The sequence below is a fragment of the Salvelinus namaycush genome, chromosome 19, assembly GCF_016432855.1.
Source record: "Salvelinus namaycush isolate Seneca chromosome 19, SaNama_1.0, whole genome shotgun sequence".
Taxonomy (NCBI): domain Eukaryota; kingdom Metazoa; phylum Chordata; class Actinopteri; order Salmoniformes; family Salmonidae; genus Salvelinus; species Salvelinus namaycush.
In genome coordinates, this window is record NC_052325.1 from 3,340,169 (window position 1) to 3,357,166 (window position 16,998).

Here is a 16,998-nt window from a genome sequence, read left to right on the forward strand (position 1 = left end):
GAATTTAATGTTAATTTCTCTACCATTAGCCACCTCCAACATCGTTTTAGAGAACTTAGTAGTACTTCCAACCGGCCTCACATCCACAGACTACGTGTATGACATCGTGTGGGCGAGCGTTTTGCTGATGTCAACGTTGTTGACAGAGTGCCCCATGGTGGGGTTATGGTATGGGCAGGCATAAGCTACAGACAACGAACCAAATTGCATTTTATTGATGGCAATTTGAATGCATAGAGATACCGTGACGAGATCCTGAGTCACATTGTTGTGCTATTCATCCACCTTCAATCACCTCATGTTACAGCATGATAATGCACGGCCCCATGTCACAAGGATCTGTACACAATTCCTGGAAGCTGAAAATGTCACCGTTCTTCCATGGCCTGCATACTCACCAGACTTGTCACCCATTGAGCATGTTTGGCATGCTCTGGATCAACATGTACGACAGTGTGTTCCAGTTCCTAACAAATATCCAGCAACTTCGCACAGCCATTGAAGAGGAGTGGACCAACATTCCACAGGCCACAATCAACAGCCTGATCAACTCTATGTGAAGGAGATGTGTCGTGCTGCATGAGGCAAATGGTGGTCACACCAGATACTGACTGGTTTTCTGATCCACACACCTACCTTTTTTAAGGTATCTGTGTCCAACAGATGCATATCTGTATTCCCAGTCATGTGTAATGCATAGATTATGGCCTAATGAATGTATTTAAATTGAGTGATTTCGTTTATATGAACTATAACTCAGTAAAATCTTTTAAGTTGTAGCATTTATGTAGCATATATGGCTTAGACTTTTAAGGGTTAAAAAAAATTGATTTTGAGAGCAAAAACCTGGGAAAAAAAATGGGAAAAGAGAACTGGAAAAACAAAACCTTTAATTAATTGTTCTAGATAATGTGGGCTATTTACTTAATTTGTCTGTTTTAATAAAATATATAATTTGAAGAACAAACACTGTGGCAATTCATATCTTGCAGCAAAACTGTAAATAAGACTTTAATCTCAAGAGAATGTTAAAAAAAGGTTTAATGTTCTCTGACATAGACAATATCCAAAACAACTAAAAAACAGTGAATTCATACATTTTCAGCAATACAAATTGTAAAGTCTTTCTAAACAATACCACAAATCATTTTTCCAACTTGGAGGTAAACTCGATAAAGTATTCAATCATTTCACTGTGTATTTCAGATGGAGTCAAGTCATTAGAATGTACCAAAATAGAGCTTCTGGGAAAAGGAGCCCAGAGGAGCAAGCACCCCCAGACCCCCCTGGCTCGGGGACGCCTGGTTGGCTACGTTTTCTATTTGGCTGCCTACTCTATGTAGTTGTGCAAAACACTGCCAAAATGTACCTACACTCTCTAGGCTTCCTCTGTGTACTTTTTGTTGGTAAACTCTGCTTTGATAAGGGGTTCAAAGCTGTGTTTCCTATACTGTTGCAAGTAGAGCACCAGGACGAGTAGAAGAACCAGGGCACCCAGGAAAACACCACCCAGACTGGAGCCCATCACAAACACGATTCCACCGTCTGTAGCTGAGGAAGGGATAGAATAAGAGATTTAATGCAACAAGATCTTTATCAAAGTGTTCTTATTTCATTGACCTGCTAATAAAACAAGCATAAGTCGATGACAATTATTTAATTGCAAAGTTATCTGTGAAATCACCAACCATCGAGTTCAATGGCATAAGAATATCCCAGTTGATCAGAAGCCACGTAAATCTCCTCGTTGGTCACAGGAGGGAAAAATGGCACCATGTTATAATGTCTGTTGTGACCAATTGGAGCCATCTCATCTGGAAAGCTGGAGTTTGGTGGAACAGACTTTCTCATCCACTCATCAAAAATGGCATCAGTGAAAGCATGGAGCACCTATAGAGAGAGAGAGATAGTTATGTAACTGTAAAACATTGTTGCATCGTCTGCACAGAAATCTGACCAACTACCAATTCTTTACATTAACTCACATGACAGTCAAATACATGGACTCATAGGCAACCACACCATAACTCTACCTACATTTATATATTACCTAAATTACATCGACTAACCGGTGCCCCCGCACATTGACTCTGTACCGGTACCCCCTGTATATAGCCTCGATATTGTTATTTTACTGCTGTTCTTTAATTATTTGTTACTTTTATTTCTTATTGTTCTTGAAGTATTTTTCTTAACTGCATTGTTGGTTAAGGGCTTGTAAGTAAGCATTTCACTGTAAAGTCTACACCTGCATGTGACAAATACAATTTGATTTGATTTGAACTAGATAATTACCAGAAAGATGGGGTCATTGGCTGCAGAGTGAGACCGAGCGCTGGTTCCACTGAGGAAGGAGTGGACCAGGTTGTGCAGGTTGTTAACTGTGGAGTCAAGCTCTGCCTCGCCATCTGGCTTGTCATAGCCTTCGAGAGCATTCCTGTATAGGAGACAAAGTATATTTGGAAGTCAGAAACAATGCAATTTCGAGAGTTCATTCGACTTGACTTCATTGAATAACACCCTGTAGGTGAATATGTAAGGTCCCAGGTCAATGTGAACAGTTTAAGTTGCCTGAAGCTGAAGGTAGAGTTAGTATAGTAGGGAGCGTTGTCAAAGTCTCTGAGGTTTAGACAGCTCCTGACATCATTCATGGTCGGCAGACTCATGTTGGTTCTCGCTCCTCCCATCTGACCTCTCCTTATACGTCCCTCACTGGTCCCATTACACAGAGTGACCAGGCGGTTATATTCATCCAAGCTGGGGAGGGGAAAAGATTCAGGCAACATTTAAGGACAATGAGTCTGGTACAAAACACATGATGAACATCTTACCCGGTAGTATAGCAACCAGCTTACGTGCACAAAGCATAACCAGCACAGTTATATTATATACACTACCGTTCAAAAGTTTGGGGTCACTTAGAAATGTCCTTGTTTTTGAAAGAAAATTTAAAAAAATGTCCATTAAAATAACATCAAATTGATCAGAAATACAGTGTAGACATTGTTAATGTTGTAAATGACTATTGTAGCTGGAAACGGCAGATTTTTTATGGAATATCTACATAGGCGTACAGAGGCCCATTATCAGCAACCATCACTCTTGTGTTCCAATGGCACGTTGTGTTAGCTACTCCAAGTTTACCATTTTAAAAGTCTAATTGATCATTCGAAAACCCTTTTGCAATTATGTTAGCACAGCTGAAAAAAATGTTGTGCTGATTAAAGAAGCAATACAACAAGGCTTCTTTAGGCTAGTTGAGTATCTGGAGAATCAGCATTTGTGGGTTCGATTACAGGCTCAAAATGGCCAGAAACAAAGGACTTTCTTCTGAAACTCGTCAGTCTATTCTTGTTCTGAGAAATGAAGGCTATTCCATGTGAAAAATTGCCAAGAACCTGAAAATGTTGAGACTGGTGTTTTGCGGGTGCTATTTAATGAAGCTTGTGGCGAAATCCTGCACGGAGCCTTCACCGTGCGCTGCCACTTTAAGAGCGCATGAGCAGTAGAAAGGAGGAAATAAAAGAGCTCGTTCAGCTTTTTGGGGAGGAGCTCTTTTGTGGTGCGACAGTTTTGGTTGTGTGTGTTATGCTGCAGAGTTTGTTTGTATGTGGTTGTACAGTGTTTGGATCAATCCTCGGTGTGATCGCTCGACGACGTGGTTGTTCTCATGTGGGACCGCGACGGTTATGGATCAAAGGGATTAGTAGCAACATTGTTGCGAAGCGTTCAACTACAACCCAACACCCCATCGGACAGTCAGACCGTACACCTGCACCCTCAAGACCACAGCTAAGCCCTCTCTTGTTCTCTTTCTCTCTTTCTCTTCCCGCTATGGTCCAGTGCTTTACACTGCAACCGACTCTATTTTCATAAATGCATTGAAGTTTCATTGGAGCTGGACTAGTGTGTATATGAACACCACACCGTCATACCCTCTGCACTCCTTCACAACAGAGAACACAAACTCTTGCAAATCCTCTGTGTGATGACTGGGTTCATTCGTTATTGTATGAAGTTGCTGTTTATTTGCTCTGCCATTATTGTTATATGAGGTATGCTTGGTGGGGTTACCAAGAATTGTGGAAGGACTGTGATGTGATGTGGGATCTATAGGGTGTGTATTCTTTTTTTCTCTCCGCTGGCTATCTGGTCAACAGGCTACACTCTAGGCAGTCTCTTCTGTTGATGTGTGTGGGTCTGGTAGTGGTACTCTCGCTGTTCTACTATTTTTCTTTCGGCAGGGTTAATACCTGCCTGGCGCCCGAACAAAATCTTCTTTACCTTTCTCTAATTAATACCGCTACAAGCTGACAGTTGAGGACTTGTGAGGCGTCTGTTTCTCAAACTAGACACTCTAATGTACTTGTCCTCTTGCTCAGTTGTGCACCGGGGCCTCCCACTCCTCTTTCTATTCTGGTTAGAGCCAGTTTGTGCTGTTCTGTGAAGGGAGTAGTACACAGCGTTGTATGAGATCTTCAGTTTCTTGGCAATTTTTCACATGGAATAGCCTTCATTTCTCAAAAAAGAACAGTCTGACGAGTTACAGAAGAAAGGTCTTTGTTTCTGGCCATTTTGAGCCTGTAAACGAACCCACAAATTCTCCAGATACTCAACTAGTCTATAGAAGGCCAGTTTTACTGTTTCTTTAATCAGCACAACAGTTTTCAGCTGTGCTAACATCATTGCAAAAGGGTTTTCTAATGATCAATTAGCCTTTTAAAATGATAATATTAGCTAACACAACGTGCCATTGGAACACAGGAGTGATGGTTGCTGATAATGGGCCTCTGTACGCCTATGTAGATATTCCATAAAAAATCTGCCGTTTCCAGCTACAATAGTCATTTACAACATTAACAATGTCTACACTGTATTTCTGATCAATTTGATGTTATTTTAATGGACAAGAAATTAGCTTTTCTTTCAAAAACACAAAACATTTTTAAGTGACCCCAAACATTTGAACGGTAGTGTGCATACATGGCTGGTTTCCTAGACGTGAATTACGCCTGATTAAAAAGCACTTTCAATGGAAATCCTTCAATAAACATGCATTTTAGTCCAGGACTAGGCTTCATCTGTTTCCCACAATGTTTTAAACACATTTCTGTCCAACAGCGCACCTGTCACACACCACCCCCCAATTGGAGAACCTGGACTGGTTACTGATGAGGGAGGAGTCATCTGGGTTGTGCCCCCCCAGGAGAGAGTCTGTACAGACGTCACACTCAGTCTGCCCTGTGGCGAAGTTCCAGTATGGAACAGCAAAGTTCTCATTGCCAGTCAGTCTCTGCAGCAGAGAGGATCGTTTTACCTTTATTTTCATCAATGTTTGAAGCTATTTTGTTCTTCATGTCCTCAGCATTCAAATCCACTCTTACCTGCAGGTCTCTCTCCAGACTAAGGAGGTGGTATCTGTGCCAGGTGACGAACGCTGGTCCTTTGTGGGAGAAGTCAATGGCCTTAAACGGACGACCTGGACCTACAGAAGAAACAAATAAGGTGGTTTATGAGCAACTTTTGAATGTTCTCTTCTGCTAGCTTTCCAGTACATAGAGAGTTATATATATATAACTCAGAACAAGTAAGTAAGTAACGTAGCAAGTGAGTCATTTATAACATTTGTCTTTCATTTTCATTCATTTTCAACCAAAAAGGAATTAGTTTGAAGGTTGAATATAATTTAATAATGTATTGATATTATTTATTGAATCTATAAACTTATGACTTCAGAAAATACTAAATTGGTGTTTTACCTAAAAGTGTGTCTCTGACAGAGTAGTAGTGCTGCCATGTAAAGAAATCGTAGATGGAGATGTTGGAGAACTGGGGCTGGGTTCCATTGGGCCCCAACAGGGCCAGCCAGTGCTGTGTGGCAATGACATAGTCTGGATGGGTGGTGTTCTTGGCTCGGTCCAACACATCCAGGAACTCCTGGAGCTCAGCTGGAGTCAGAGAGTGGATGTTCTTCCTCACCACTGGGGATTTATGCACGTCACAGTTTGGTCCTGTCCAGCCAAACTTACACTGGCCACAGTCAAAGCCACCAAAGTTACCTAGACACAGGGATGGAATATAAACCAAACCAAGTCAAGACTATGGGAATGGCCAAGACATGTGGTTTCTGTAAAAAAATCTTATTGTAATACATTTTAGAAACGAATATATTAATATGATACATTGATTTGATGATATGTTATTGTTAAATACCTACAGTTCAGCCACCAATTTTAGGGTAACTAAATGGTCTCAAAGTTCAAAGTTCACCCAACAGTCTTGAAATATTTTACATACGTCTTCCTAATAATCACAATTTAACAATGTCTACCCTTCAACAATGAGTTATAATGTTGTCTAAACAAAACATATTTTATGAAATTTTAAATACTGATTTGCTATTAACACTTAAATGTAACACTATTAATATGTTACTTACCTGAGCACCTGCATGTCTGATTGAAGAATTTGGTCGGCCACCTTTCTCGATCATCAACATTTCTCAACCTATACGGTCCACCCCAGGGTTTGGTACTGACTCTGATGTCGGAGCAGTTTCCTCGTCCAGATAAAAGTCCACACACGTTAGCAGGATCAGACCCGAGGGCAGGGCAGCACTGCTTTGAGACGATCCCTTCTACCGTGCTACACACTCGAGGAAACTGAGCCTCTGTAGAACCAGGGCATGTCACAAAACAGACCAACCCTAGCACAAGAGCCCTCATCGTCTTCAACACCTCTGGTCCTCTTCTGTCCATGTCTGTCCACTAGCAAATCAGTTTGTATACCAGTTCACATCAATGCTTAATTAGTTAATTCCTCCAAAAGCGCATGGAATTAAATATGTAACGCTCCAAAGTTGTGTATTCAACATTTGGCTACAGTCATAAATGTTAACTAAGAGCCAGCCTGAGAGTAGACTGTGTTCCAGGGGGTGTCTTCAACTTTAACAAAGCCTCCAGTTCATGTGCTCTCTTTAAGTCTGGGCAGAACGGATTAAGGTCTCGTGGTAATCACCTGACACCAGGCAACTATGAGCTTGACTCCTACCAGAGAAATGCCTCAGGCCAAAGTACATAGGGTGTCGGTTAGACCATCAGCTATCTACAGGTCCATTTTTACATTCTAGTCATTTAGCAGACACTCTTATCCAGAGCAACTAGGATTAAGTGCCTTGCTCAAGGGCACATCAACATATTTTTCACCTAGTCGACTCTGGATTTGAACCAGTGACCTTTCGTTGACTGGTAAAACGCTCTTAACCCCTAGGCTACCTGCCGCCCATCTAATGTGAAGCTCACAACGTTAGTCCCATGAATAATATTTTTTTTAAGTATTTGAGAGTAATTTCTCAAAGTTGTTTTTGCCAGAAATGAAATCCACAGTAGACTGATTGATAGTACATTTGCATAATTACAGATAGGATTTTTGGTTTCCTGTTCGCTTCCCTCTTTATCACATGACATATCATACATATAATCCTAAATCATTTAAATCATGATAGCCTAATCATATCGTGTGTCTATACTGTATTACTAATAATTGTTTTTTCTCATAATCCACTGAGAAAAAGTCATCAACTGATTGTTGAATTCCTCTGAGGAACAAGCATTCTTTGTTCTGTGGGAGGAGCACCAAACACATCAATGAAGACTTATGATGTTTGGTACGTCAGTGCAGAAATAGCTGATATGTTTTGTGCTTGTGTCATTAGCTAGACTTTCCCTAACCCCTGTTACCTATGATCTGGCATGTGGCTGTTGAATGGTGAGTGAAAAGTTACATTGCCAATCACACAATAGCTACACACATATACTGCCATGAGGGAATGAGATAAAACAAATAATAATAATCTAAAACATGAATTCAAAATAAATATCCTAAATCGAAAAATGACATATAATTCAATGTAAGCTAGTAGAAACAATGTGCTAGAATTGTAACACCTTTAATTATTGTCATAAAGAAATATACTATAATATACTTGTCAAGTTCTGACCATAGTTCTTGTGTGTTGTGCTTGTTTTAGTGTTGGTCAGGACGTGAGCTGGGTGGGCATTCTATGTTGTGTGTCTAGTTTGTCTGTTTCTGTGTTCGGCCTAATATGGTTCTCAATCAGAGGCAGCTGTCAATCGTTGTCCCTGATTGAGAATCATATATAGGTGGCTTGTTTTGTGTAGGGGATTTGTGGGTGGTTGTTTCCTGTCTTTGTGTTTTGTCTGCACCAGAAAGGACTTTATCGGTTTGCCACATTTGTTATTTTGTTTTGTAAGTGTTCACGTTTATTTGTCGTAATTAAACATGTTGAGCACTGGCTACGCTGCGTGTTGGTCCGATCCCTGCTACATTCTCTCTTCTCGTGAAGAGAGGGAAGGCTGCCGTTACAATACTATAGAATGAAAGGATGTCGAATTCACTTTTATTCTCAAACAGACTACATTTTTGTTCGAAATCATTCATGGAACAGGCACGGAAAATTACAGGCACTAGCTTTAGTAAAGATTCCGTATGTATTCATTATTCTGTATAGGTTCATCCCTAAGTTATTATTATTATTATTAGTTGAATAGACATAATGACTGTGCTCAAACATTCTACCCTCAGGATTTTATGTTGAAGACATAAGTACTTTCCTAAGTTATGTTTCAATTGATCTTCTCATTTGGGCCATTTATTACAATAACATAAATTGCATAGAGGCATAATCAGATAAACTGTAGGCTTCCTGTTAGTTCCTGTTAGGCTTTAGTTCAAGAGTTGTCTGTGTACTTTCCATTGTATTGTATTAAGGGTTCAAAGCCATGCTGTCTTCGTTGGTGCAGCATGTTGGTCCTCCTATTTGACCTCTCCTTATACGTCCCTCACTAGTTCCATTACACGGAGTGACAAGGCGATTATATTCATCCATGCTGGGAGAAAAGACATGGTAGTTAATTATAATAAAACATAACAGTAATTTGATTTGTGGATGCCGATTGGCTGAAATAGCATTTCATCTGTGTGTATATCAGGCAATATATCACGATATGAAAAATACAAAATTACTGTTCTATTTATCTTGGTAACCAGTTTATAATAGCCATAAGGTACCTCAGGAGTTTGTGGTATATAGCCCATTAATCTCAGAACTAAAGTCTTGCGTAATTGGTCAGATGCTTTATTCGGAACCGGAATGAAGAGCTCCACTCTCTCTTTGCAAGTTAAGGGCAAGTCTATGGGGCAAATGTCCCCTCCCTTTCCGAAATTCAAAAGATGCTAAAACCTGTGAAATCCTGATTTGTCCAATGTACTGGAACTGGTGCTGTTTGTTATCTCACGCATCCCGTTGTATCAGGACAGATCTATGGTACCATTTATGTTTACATAGTCTGTCCACGAGAAATTAATTAAGCAATAAGGCCCGAGGGTATGTGGTATATTGGCCAAAATACTACGGCTAATGTCTGTTCTTAAGCACGACGCAATGCGAGTATACAGCCTGGATACAGATGTGGTATATTGTCCATGTAACGCGAACCACTGAGGTGCCTTATTGCTATTATAAACTAGTTACCTACATAAATAGAACAGTAAACAAATATTTTTGCATCACTCCGTGGTACAGTATATTGTCTGATAGACACACGGCTGAAATGCTGTTTCAGCCAATCAGCATCCAGGACCTAAACTACCCAGTTTATAACAGGAAATATACCACAGCTAAGGGCTGATGCATCACGTGGCGTAAACATCGGCCTCCGGTGCCAAAAGTTGCATGTTCGAATCCAGCGATATAAAGTTTTTGAGATTTTAGTTTTAAGCCTATCCCAAACCTTAACCCTTACCTTAACCATTTTAAGTTAATGCCTTATCTTAAGACTATTGAGTTAATTACTAAACTTAACCCTAAACTTAAAATTTGGAGGTAATGGCTAAACTTAACCTTAAACACCTCGAAATTTGACATTTGAGAAAAATTGGATGAACGTCTAATTCTAACATTAATTAGATTTCCGGTGCCTCCGGAATGGCGCAGTGGTCTGAGCCACTGCAATGCTAACTGTGCCACTAGAGATCCTGGTTCGACACAATGCTCTGTCGCAGCCAGCTGCGACCGGGAGACCCATGGGGCGGCACACAATTGGCCCAGCATTGACCGGGTTAGGGGAGGGTTTGGCCAGCAGGGATGTTCTTATCCCATCGCGCACCAGCGACTCCTGTGGCGGGCCAGGCGCAATGCACGCTGACATGGTCGCCAGGTGTTTACGCTGACACATTGGTGCGGCTGGCTTCCGGGTTAAGCGGGCGTTGTGTCAAGAAGCAGTGCGGCTTGACTGGGTTGTGTTTCGAAGGACGCACGGCTCTCGACCTTCTCCCCTCCCGAGTCCGTACGGGAGTTGCAGCGATGGGAAAAGACTAACTACCAATTGGATACCACGAAATTTGGGAGTCGGAAAAAAATCTATAAATAATATATATATATTTTTTAATAAAAAATAAATTTAAATAAAAAGTCATTAAAATACAAAACATTTAGAAAGTTTTTATTTTTAAATAGAATAATTAGATTTCCCGAAATTGTAGGAGAAGGGTTAAAAATGTGTATTTGATTGTCGCTGTTTCTTAATCTACAGTAACTTTCCTATTATGGTGTGTGGGTGTGTTGATGAAAGTTAGTTTATTTTGCCTTTCTATGTTGTGTGTGTGTGTGCAACAAGCTCTCACAGTCTTAATGTAATAAATAAATCCCCATCAAAATCCATCTGTTTAAGCTAGAGATACTTTTGTATATATAGTGCATGTGAACACCCCTTCAAATTAGTGGATTCGGCTATTTCAGCCACACCCGTTGCTGACAGGTGTATAAAATCGAGCACACAGCCATGCAATCTCCATAGACAAACATTGGCAGTAGAATGGCCTTACTGAAGAGCTCAGTGGCACTGTCAATTTTTTTTGTCTGTCCTCAGTTGTAACACTCACTACACTCACTACCTGCCTCTGGAAGCAACGTCAGCACAGAACTGTTTGTCGGGAGCTTCATGAAATGGTCGAGCAGCCACACACAAGCCTAAGATCACCATGCGCAATGCCAAGCATCGGCTGGAGTGGTGTAAATCTCGCCGCCATTGGACTCTGGAGCAGTGGAAAGCGTTCTCTGGAGTGATGAGTCACACTTCACCATCTAGCAGTCCGATGGACGAATCTGGGTTTTGGGGATGCCAGTAAACGGTACCTGCCCGAATGCATAGTGCCAACTGTAAAGTTTGGTGGAGGAGGAATAATGGTCTGGGGCTGTTTTTCATGGTTCGGGCTTGGCCCCTTAGTTCCAGTGAAGGGAAATCTTAACACTACAGCATACAATGACATTCTAGACGATTCTGTGCTTCCAACTTTGTGGCAACAGTTTGGGGAAGACCCTTTCCTGTTTCATCATGACAATGCCCCCGTGCACAAAGCAAGGTCCATACAGAAATTGTTTGTCGAGATTGGTGTAGAAGAAATTGACTGGCCTGCACAGAGCTCTGACCTCAACACCATTGAACACCTTTGTGATGAATTGGAACGCTGACTGCGAGGTCAGCCCTAATCGCCCAACATCAGTACCTGACCTCACTAATGCTCTTGTGGAATCAAGTCCCCACAGCAATGTTCCAACATCTAGTGAAAAGCTTTCCCAGAAGAGTGGAGGCTGTTATAGCTGCAAAGGGGTTGCAGCTATACCATAGGTACCATAGATCTGTCCTGATACAAAGCTGCAAAACTCCATATTAATGCCCATGATTTTGGAATGAGATGTCCGACGAGCAGGTGTCCACGTACTTTTGGTCGTGTAGTGTATCAGTTTTTTTTTCATGGGTTGCATCTCAATCCACCAATTCCGTCTATCGCCCTTCCGCATCTGAGGTGAAAGGTAGCACTAGAGCGGTGTTTGTCAGAACATGAGACATCCTGAAAATTGGCCTTTTCACAAAAAAACTTCTAAAGCATCCGAACAGTTTGGCCTACAAAACTATTATGCACAGGAGGCTGCTGAGTGGAGGACGGCTCATAATAATGGCTGGAATGGAGTGAATGGAATGGTATCAAACACATAGAAACCATTTCATATTTTCCGTTCCAGCCTATGAGCTATGAGCACGTCCTCCCCAATTAAGGTGCCACCAGACCTCTCTGTGGAAAGTTGAGACTCTTCACAGGACTGATCTGAAGTCGGTACAGCCTCTTCTGCCAACTTCTGTCTGTAGCGTCCGAACAATTTTGGGCTACACACCTCTGTGGAATGGTGAGTCTCTCACGAACACGTACTGTATATGTCAGTACAAGTAAGATGGCAGCGACAGACATGGCAGCTCTGGTTCTAGCTCGTAAGCAACTTTGCAGTATTTTTTTGTTTGTTACTTCTTACATTATTAGCCCAGAATGTTTTTGTGTGTTATTACATACAGCCGGAAATAACTTTTGGATATCAGGGCGGCGGTAACTCACTAGCATTAAGACTAGGAATACGACTTTCCCGAATGTAATCCTTTGAACATTACTTGCTAATGTTTAGTCTCTGGACAATAAAGTAGACAAGCTCAGGGCGAGGATCTCCTTCCAGAGAAACATCAGGGACTGTAACATACTCTGTTTCACGGAATCATGGCTCTCTCGGGATACACTGTCTCCGTCCACACAGCCAGCTGGGTTCTCAGTACATCGCATAGGCAGGAATAAAGAACTCTCTGGGAAGAAGGGTGGTGGTTAACGTTATATGATTAACTAGTCATGGTGTGATTGTGGTAACATACAGAAACTCAAGTCCTTTTGTTCATCCGACCTAGAATACCTCCCAATCAAATGCCAACCGTATTACCTCACAAGAGAATGACTGTTATAGTCACAGCTGTGTATATTCCCCCTCAAGCCGATACCACTACGGCCCTCAAGGAACTTTTACTTTTTTTTTTTTTTACCTTTATTTAACTACGCAAGTCAGTTAAGAACAAACTCTTTTTTCAATGACAGCCTAGGAACAGTGGGTTAAGTACCTTGTTCAGGGGCAGAACGACAGATTTTTACCTTGACAGCTCGGGGATTTGATCTTGCAACCTTTCGGTTACTAGTCCAATGCTCTAACCACTTGGCTACCTACACTTGACTTTATGCAAACTGGAAACCAGATATCCTGAGGCCGCATTTATTGTAGCTGGGGATTTTAACAAAGCAAATTTGAGAAAAATGCTACCAAAGTTCTATCAACACATTGACTGTAGTACTCGCGCTGCTAAAACACTCAACCACTGCTACTCCCCATTTTTGAAATGCCTACAAGGCCCTCCCTCGCCCTCCCTTCGGAAAATCAGATCACGACTCCATTTTGCTCCTCCCTTTCTATAGGCAGAAACTCAAACAGGAAGTACCCGTGCAAAGGTCTATTCAACACTGGTCTGACCAATCGGAATCCATTCTTCAAGATTGCTTTGATCATGCGGAGTGGGATATGTTCCGGGTAGCCTCTGAGAACAACATTGACTTATACACGGACACGGTGACTGAGTTCATCAGGAAGTGTACAGAGGACGTTGTTCCCACTGTGACTATTAACTTCTCTAGGATAGGGGGCAGCATTTTCACTTTGGATGAATAGCGTGCCCAGAGTGAACTGCCTCCTACTCTGTCCCAGATGCTAATATATGCATATTATTATTACTATTGGATATAAAAAACACTGAAGTTTCTAAAATGGTTTGAATGATGCCTGTGAGTATAACAGAATTCATATGGCAGGCGAAAACCTGAGAAAAAATCCAAACGGGAAGTGAGAATTCTGAGGCTGGTCGATTTTCAACTCATCGGCTATTCAAATCCCAGTAAGATATGGATCTGTTTGCACTTCCTACGCCTTCCACTAGATGTCAACAGTCTGTAGAACGTTGAATGAAGCATCTACTGTGATGTGGGGTCGGATGGGAGGTGTTTGAGTCAGTGGTCTGGCAGAGTGTCAGTTCCTGGTCACGGGACGGTAGCGTCCCACTTGGCCAAAATCCAGAAAAAATGTAGCGCACCAAATTCAAATATATTACTATAAAAATCAATCTTTCATGAAATCACACATGAAAGACACCAAATTAAAGCTACACATGTTGTGAATCCAGCCAACATGTCTGATTTCAATAAGGAGTTACGGGGAAAGCACACCAAACAATTATGTTAGCTCAGTACATAGCCACAGAAAAACACAGCCATTTATCCAGCAAAAGATAGTAGTCACAAAAAGCAGAAATAGAGATAAAATTAATGACTAACCTTTGATGATCTTCATCAGATGACACTCATAGGACATCATGTTACACAATACATTTATGTTTTGTTCGATAATGTGCATATTTATATCCACAAATCTCAGTTTACATTGGCGCCATGTTCAGAAATGCCTCCAAAATATCCGGAGTAATTGCAGAGAGCCACATCAAATAACAGAAATACTCATCATAAACTTTGATGAAAGATACATGTTTTACACATAATTAAAGATACACTTGTTCTTAATGCAACCGCTGTGTCAGATTTTTTTTTTTTAACTTTACGTAAAAAGCACACCATGCAATAATCTGAGATGGCGCTCAGATTTAACAACCTTCCTCCGCCATGTTGGAGTCAACAGAAATACGAAATTACATCATAAATATTCCCTTTGATTATGTTCATCAGAATGCACTGCCAGGAATCCTAGTTCCACAATAAATAGTTTTTTTGTTCGATAATGTCCATTACTTATGTCCACTTAGCCACTTTTGCTAGCATGTGTAGTACACGTGTCCAAACGCTCGTGCAGATGCAGGCAAACGTCGGACGAAAACTTCCAAAAGTTATTTCAAGTCGAATAAACTGGTCAAACTTAGTAGAGAATCAATCTTCAGGATGTTGTTATCATTTATATCCAATAAGGTTCCAACCGGAGAATTCTTTTCAGTCTCTATAAGTAATGGAACGCATGGCGATATCATGAGGAAAGCCCGTGAGCAAGAACTGGCAATTTGCCAGACCAATGACTGAAACACCTCCCATCCGGCCCCACATCACACTAGAGGCTTCATTCAGCGTTCTACAGACTGTTGACATCTAGTGGAAGGCGTAGGAAGTGCAAACAGATCCATATATTACAGGGAATTGAATAGGCGATGACTTTAACATCGACCAGTCTCAGAATTTTCACTTCCTGTTTGGATTCTTTCTCAGGTTTTTGCCTGCCATATGAGTTCTGTTATACTCACAGACATCATTCAAACAGTTTTAGAAACTTCAGAGTGTTTCCTATCCAAAAGTAATAATAATATGCATATATTAGCATCTGGGACAGAGTAGGAGGCAGTTCACTATGGGAACGCAATTCATCCAAAAGTGAAAATGCTGCCCCCTATATCAAAGAAGTTAAGAAACAGTACCATCAAAATACACATTTATTTATGTAATCAGCTTAGCTACATACATTCAATATTGTGACACAAATTGCTCCAGACCTGTCACACACCACCCCCCAATTGGAGAACCTGGACTGGTTACTGATGAGGGAGGAGTCATCTGGGTTGTGCCCCCCCAGGAGAGAGTCTGTACAGACGTCACACTCAGTCTGCCCTGTGGTGAAGTTCCAGTATGGAACAGCAAAGTTCTCATTGCCAGTCAGTCTCTGCAGAGGACAAACTATTCCGATACACTCATTCAAGGAAGCTGACATTTTCCCAAGTACATATTCATATTTTGTAAGATAAATACAACAATTACATTACCTTTACACTCTTACCTGCAGGTTTCTCTCCAGACTGAGTATGTGGTATCTGTGCCAAGTCCTTTACGGGAGAATCAATGTGCTTGAATGGACATCCAGATTAAACATTCTAGTCTTAGAAGTGCAATCATATCCATAGAAGTTAATTTGTTCAACATTGTACACATGTAAATGATTATCATTATAATATATTGTTTGTGTTTGTGTGATGGATCACATTCCCCAAGGAGTGTCTCTGACAGAGTAGTAGTGCTGCCATGTAAAGAAATCGTAGATGGAGATGTTGGAGAACTGGGGCTGGGTTCCATTGGGCCCCAACAGGGCCAGCCAGTGCTGTGTGGCAATGACAGTCTGGATGGGTGGTGTTCTTGGCTCGGTCCAACACATCCAGGAACTCCTGGAGCTCAGCTGGAGTCAGAAAGGGGATGTTCTTCCTCACCACCGGGGAGTTACGCACGTCACAGTTTGGTCCTGTCCAGCCAAACTTACACTGGCCACAGTCAAAGCCACTAAAGTTACCTAGACACAGGGATGGAATATAGAGGGAATATAGTTTATAGCTATACTGCAAAACATACTAATACACTTTTTACATTGAATTTTAACTTGAAGTTAGAAATTTCCTGCGTGGGTAAAAAATGTAATAAAATGCAGATATCTTAAAAGTGTACAGTTTAACATTTTCAACATTATAATTTCATTAGTTACTGAGGCACCTGCAAGTTTGATTAAAACACGTAGTTGGCCACCTTTCAAGGTCACCTCGGTTTCTCATTCGAATTGGCCCCCCCCAGGGTTTGGTGTCCTCGTCCAGATAAAAGTCCACACACGTTAGCAGGATCAGACCCGAGGGCAGGGCAGCACTGTTTTGAGACGATCCCTTCTACCGTGCTACACACTCGAGGAAACTGAGCCTCTGTAGAACCAGGGCATGTCACAAAACAGACCAACCCTAGCACACGAGCCCTCATTGTCTTTTTCACACTGCTGTAATCTTCTACTTTCACCCTAAAAAATGTATTTGTTCACCAGTTCCCAGCAATGATGTGGTCAATAGACACAGAGATGAAACTAATTCGATTTGATGGTGTTCGTCTTTCCCATTTTCCAGAAAATAAAACTTCAAGGTTCACTTTGGAATTTCCAATCCATTCCGTATGATGACAGATAGCATTGACAGTGGGCTGCAGGCCTACAAGAAATTAAACCGCTCTTTCCCGGAATAATTAGCCAACTAAGATTTCTAG

General features: G+C 41.3%; 1 protein-coding gene and 1 pseudogene across 1 annotated transcript; both read right to left on the reverse strand.

Annotated features, from left to right (window-relative positions):
* Positions 1 to 1,378: 1,378 nt before the first annotated feature.
* On the reverse strand, positions 1,379 to 6,725 carry LOC120063703 (L-dopachrome tautomerase-like). Its single transcript, XM_039013998.1, has 8 exons — positions 6,440 to 6,725; positions 5,760 to 6,059; positions 5,385 to 5,485; positions 5,127 to 5,293; positions 2,572 to 2,757; positions 2,296 to 2,437; positions 1,689 to 1,890; positions 1,379 to 1,551 (listed from the first exon to the last, which is right to left on the reverse strand). The coding sequence occupies exons 1-8, from the start codon at positions 6,723 to 6,725 to the stop codon at positions 1,379 to 1,381; spliced, it is 1,557 nt and encodes a 518-aa protein (XP_038869926.1).
* A 2,060-nt stretch (positions 6,726 to 8,785) lies between these two features.
* LOC120064523 lies at positions 8,786 to 16,722 on the reverse strand (annotated as a pseudogene).
* Positions 16,723 to 16,998: the final 276 nt, after the last annotated feature.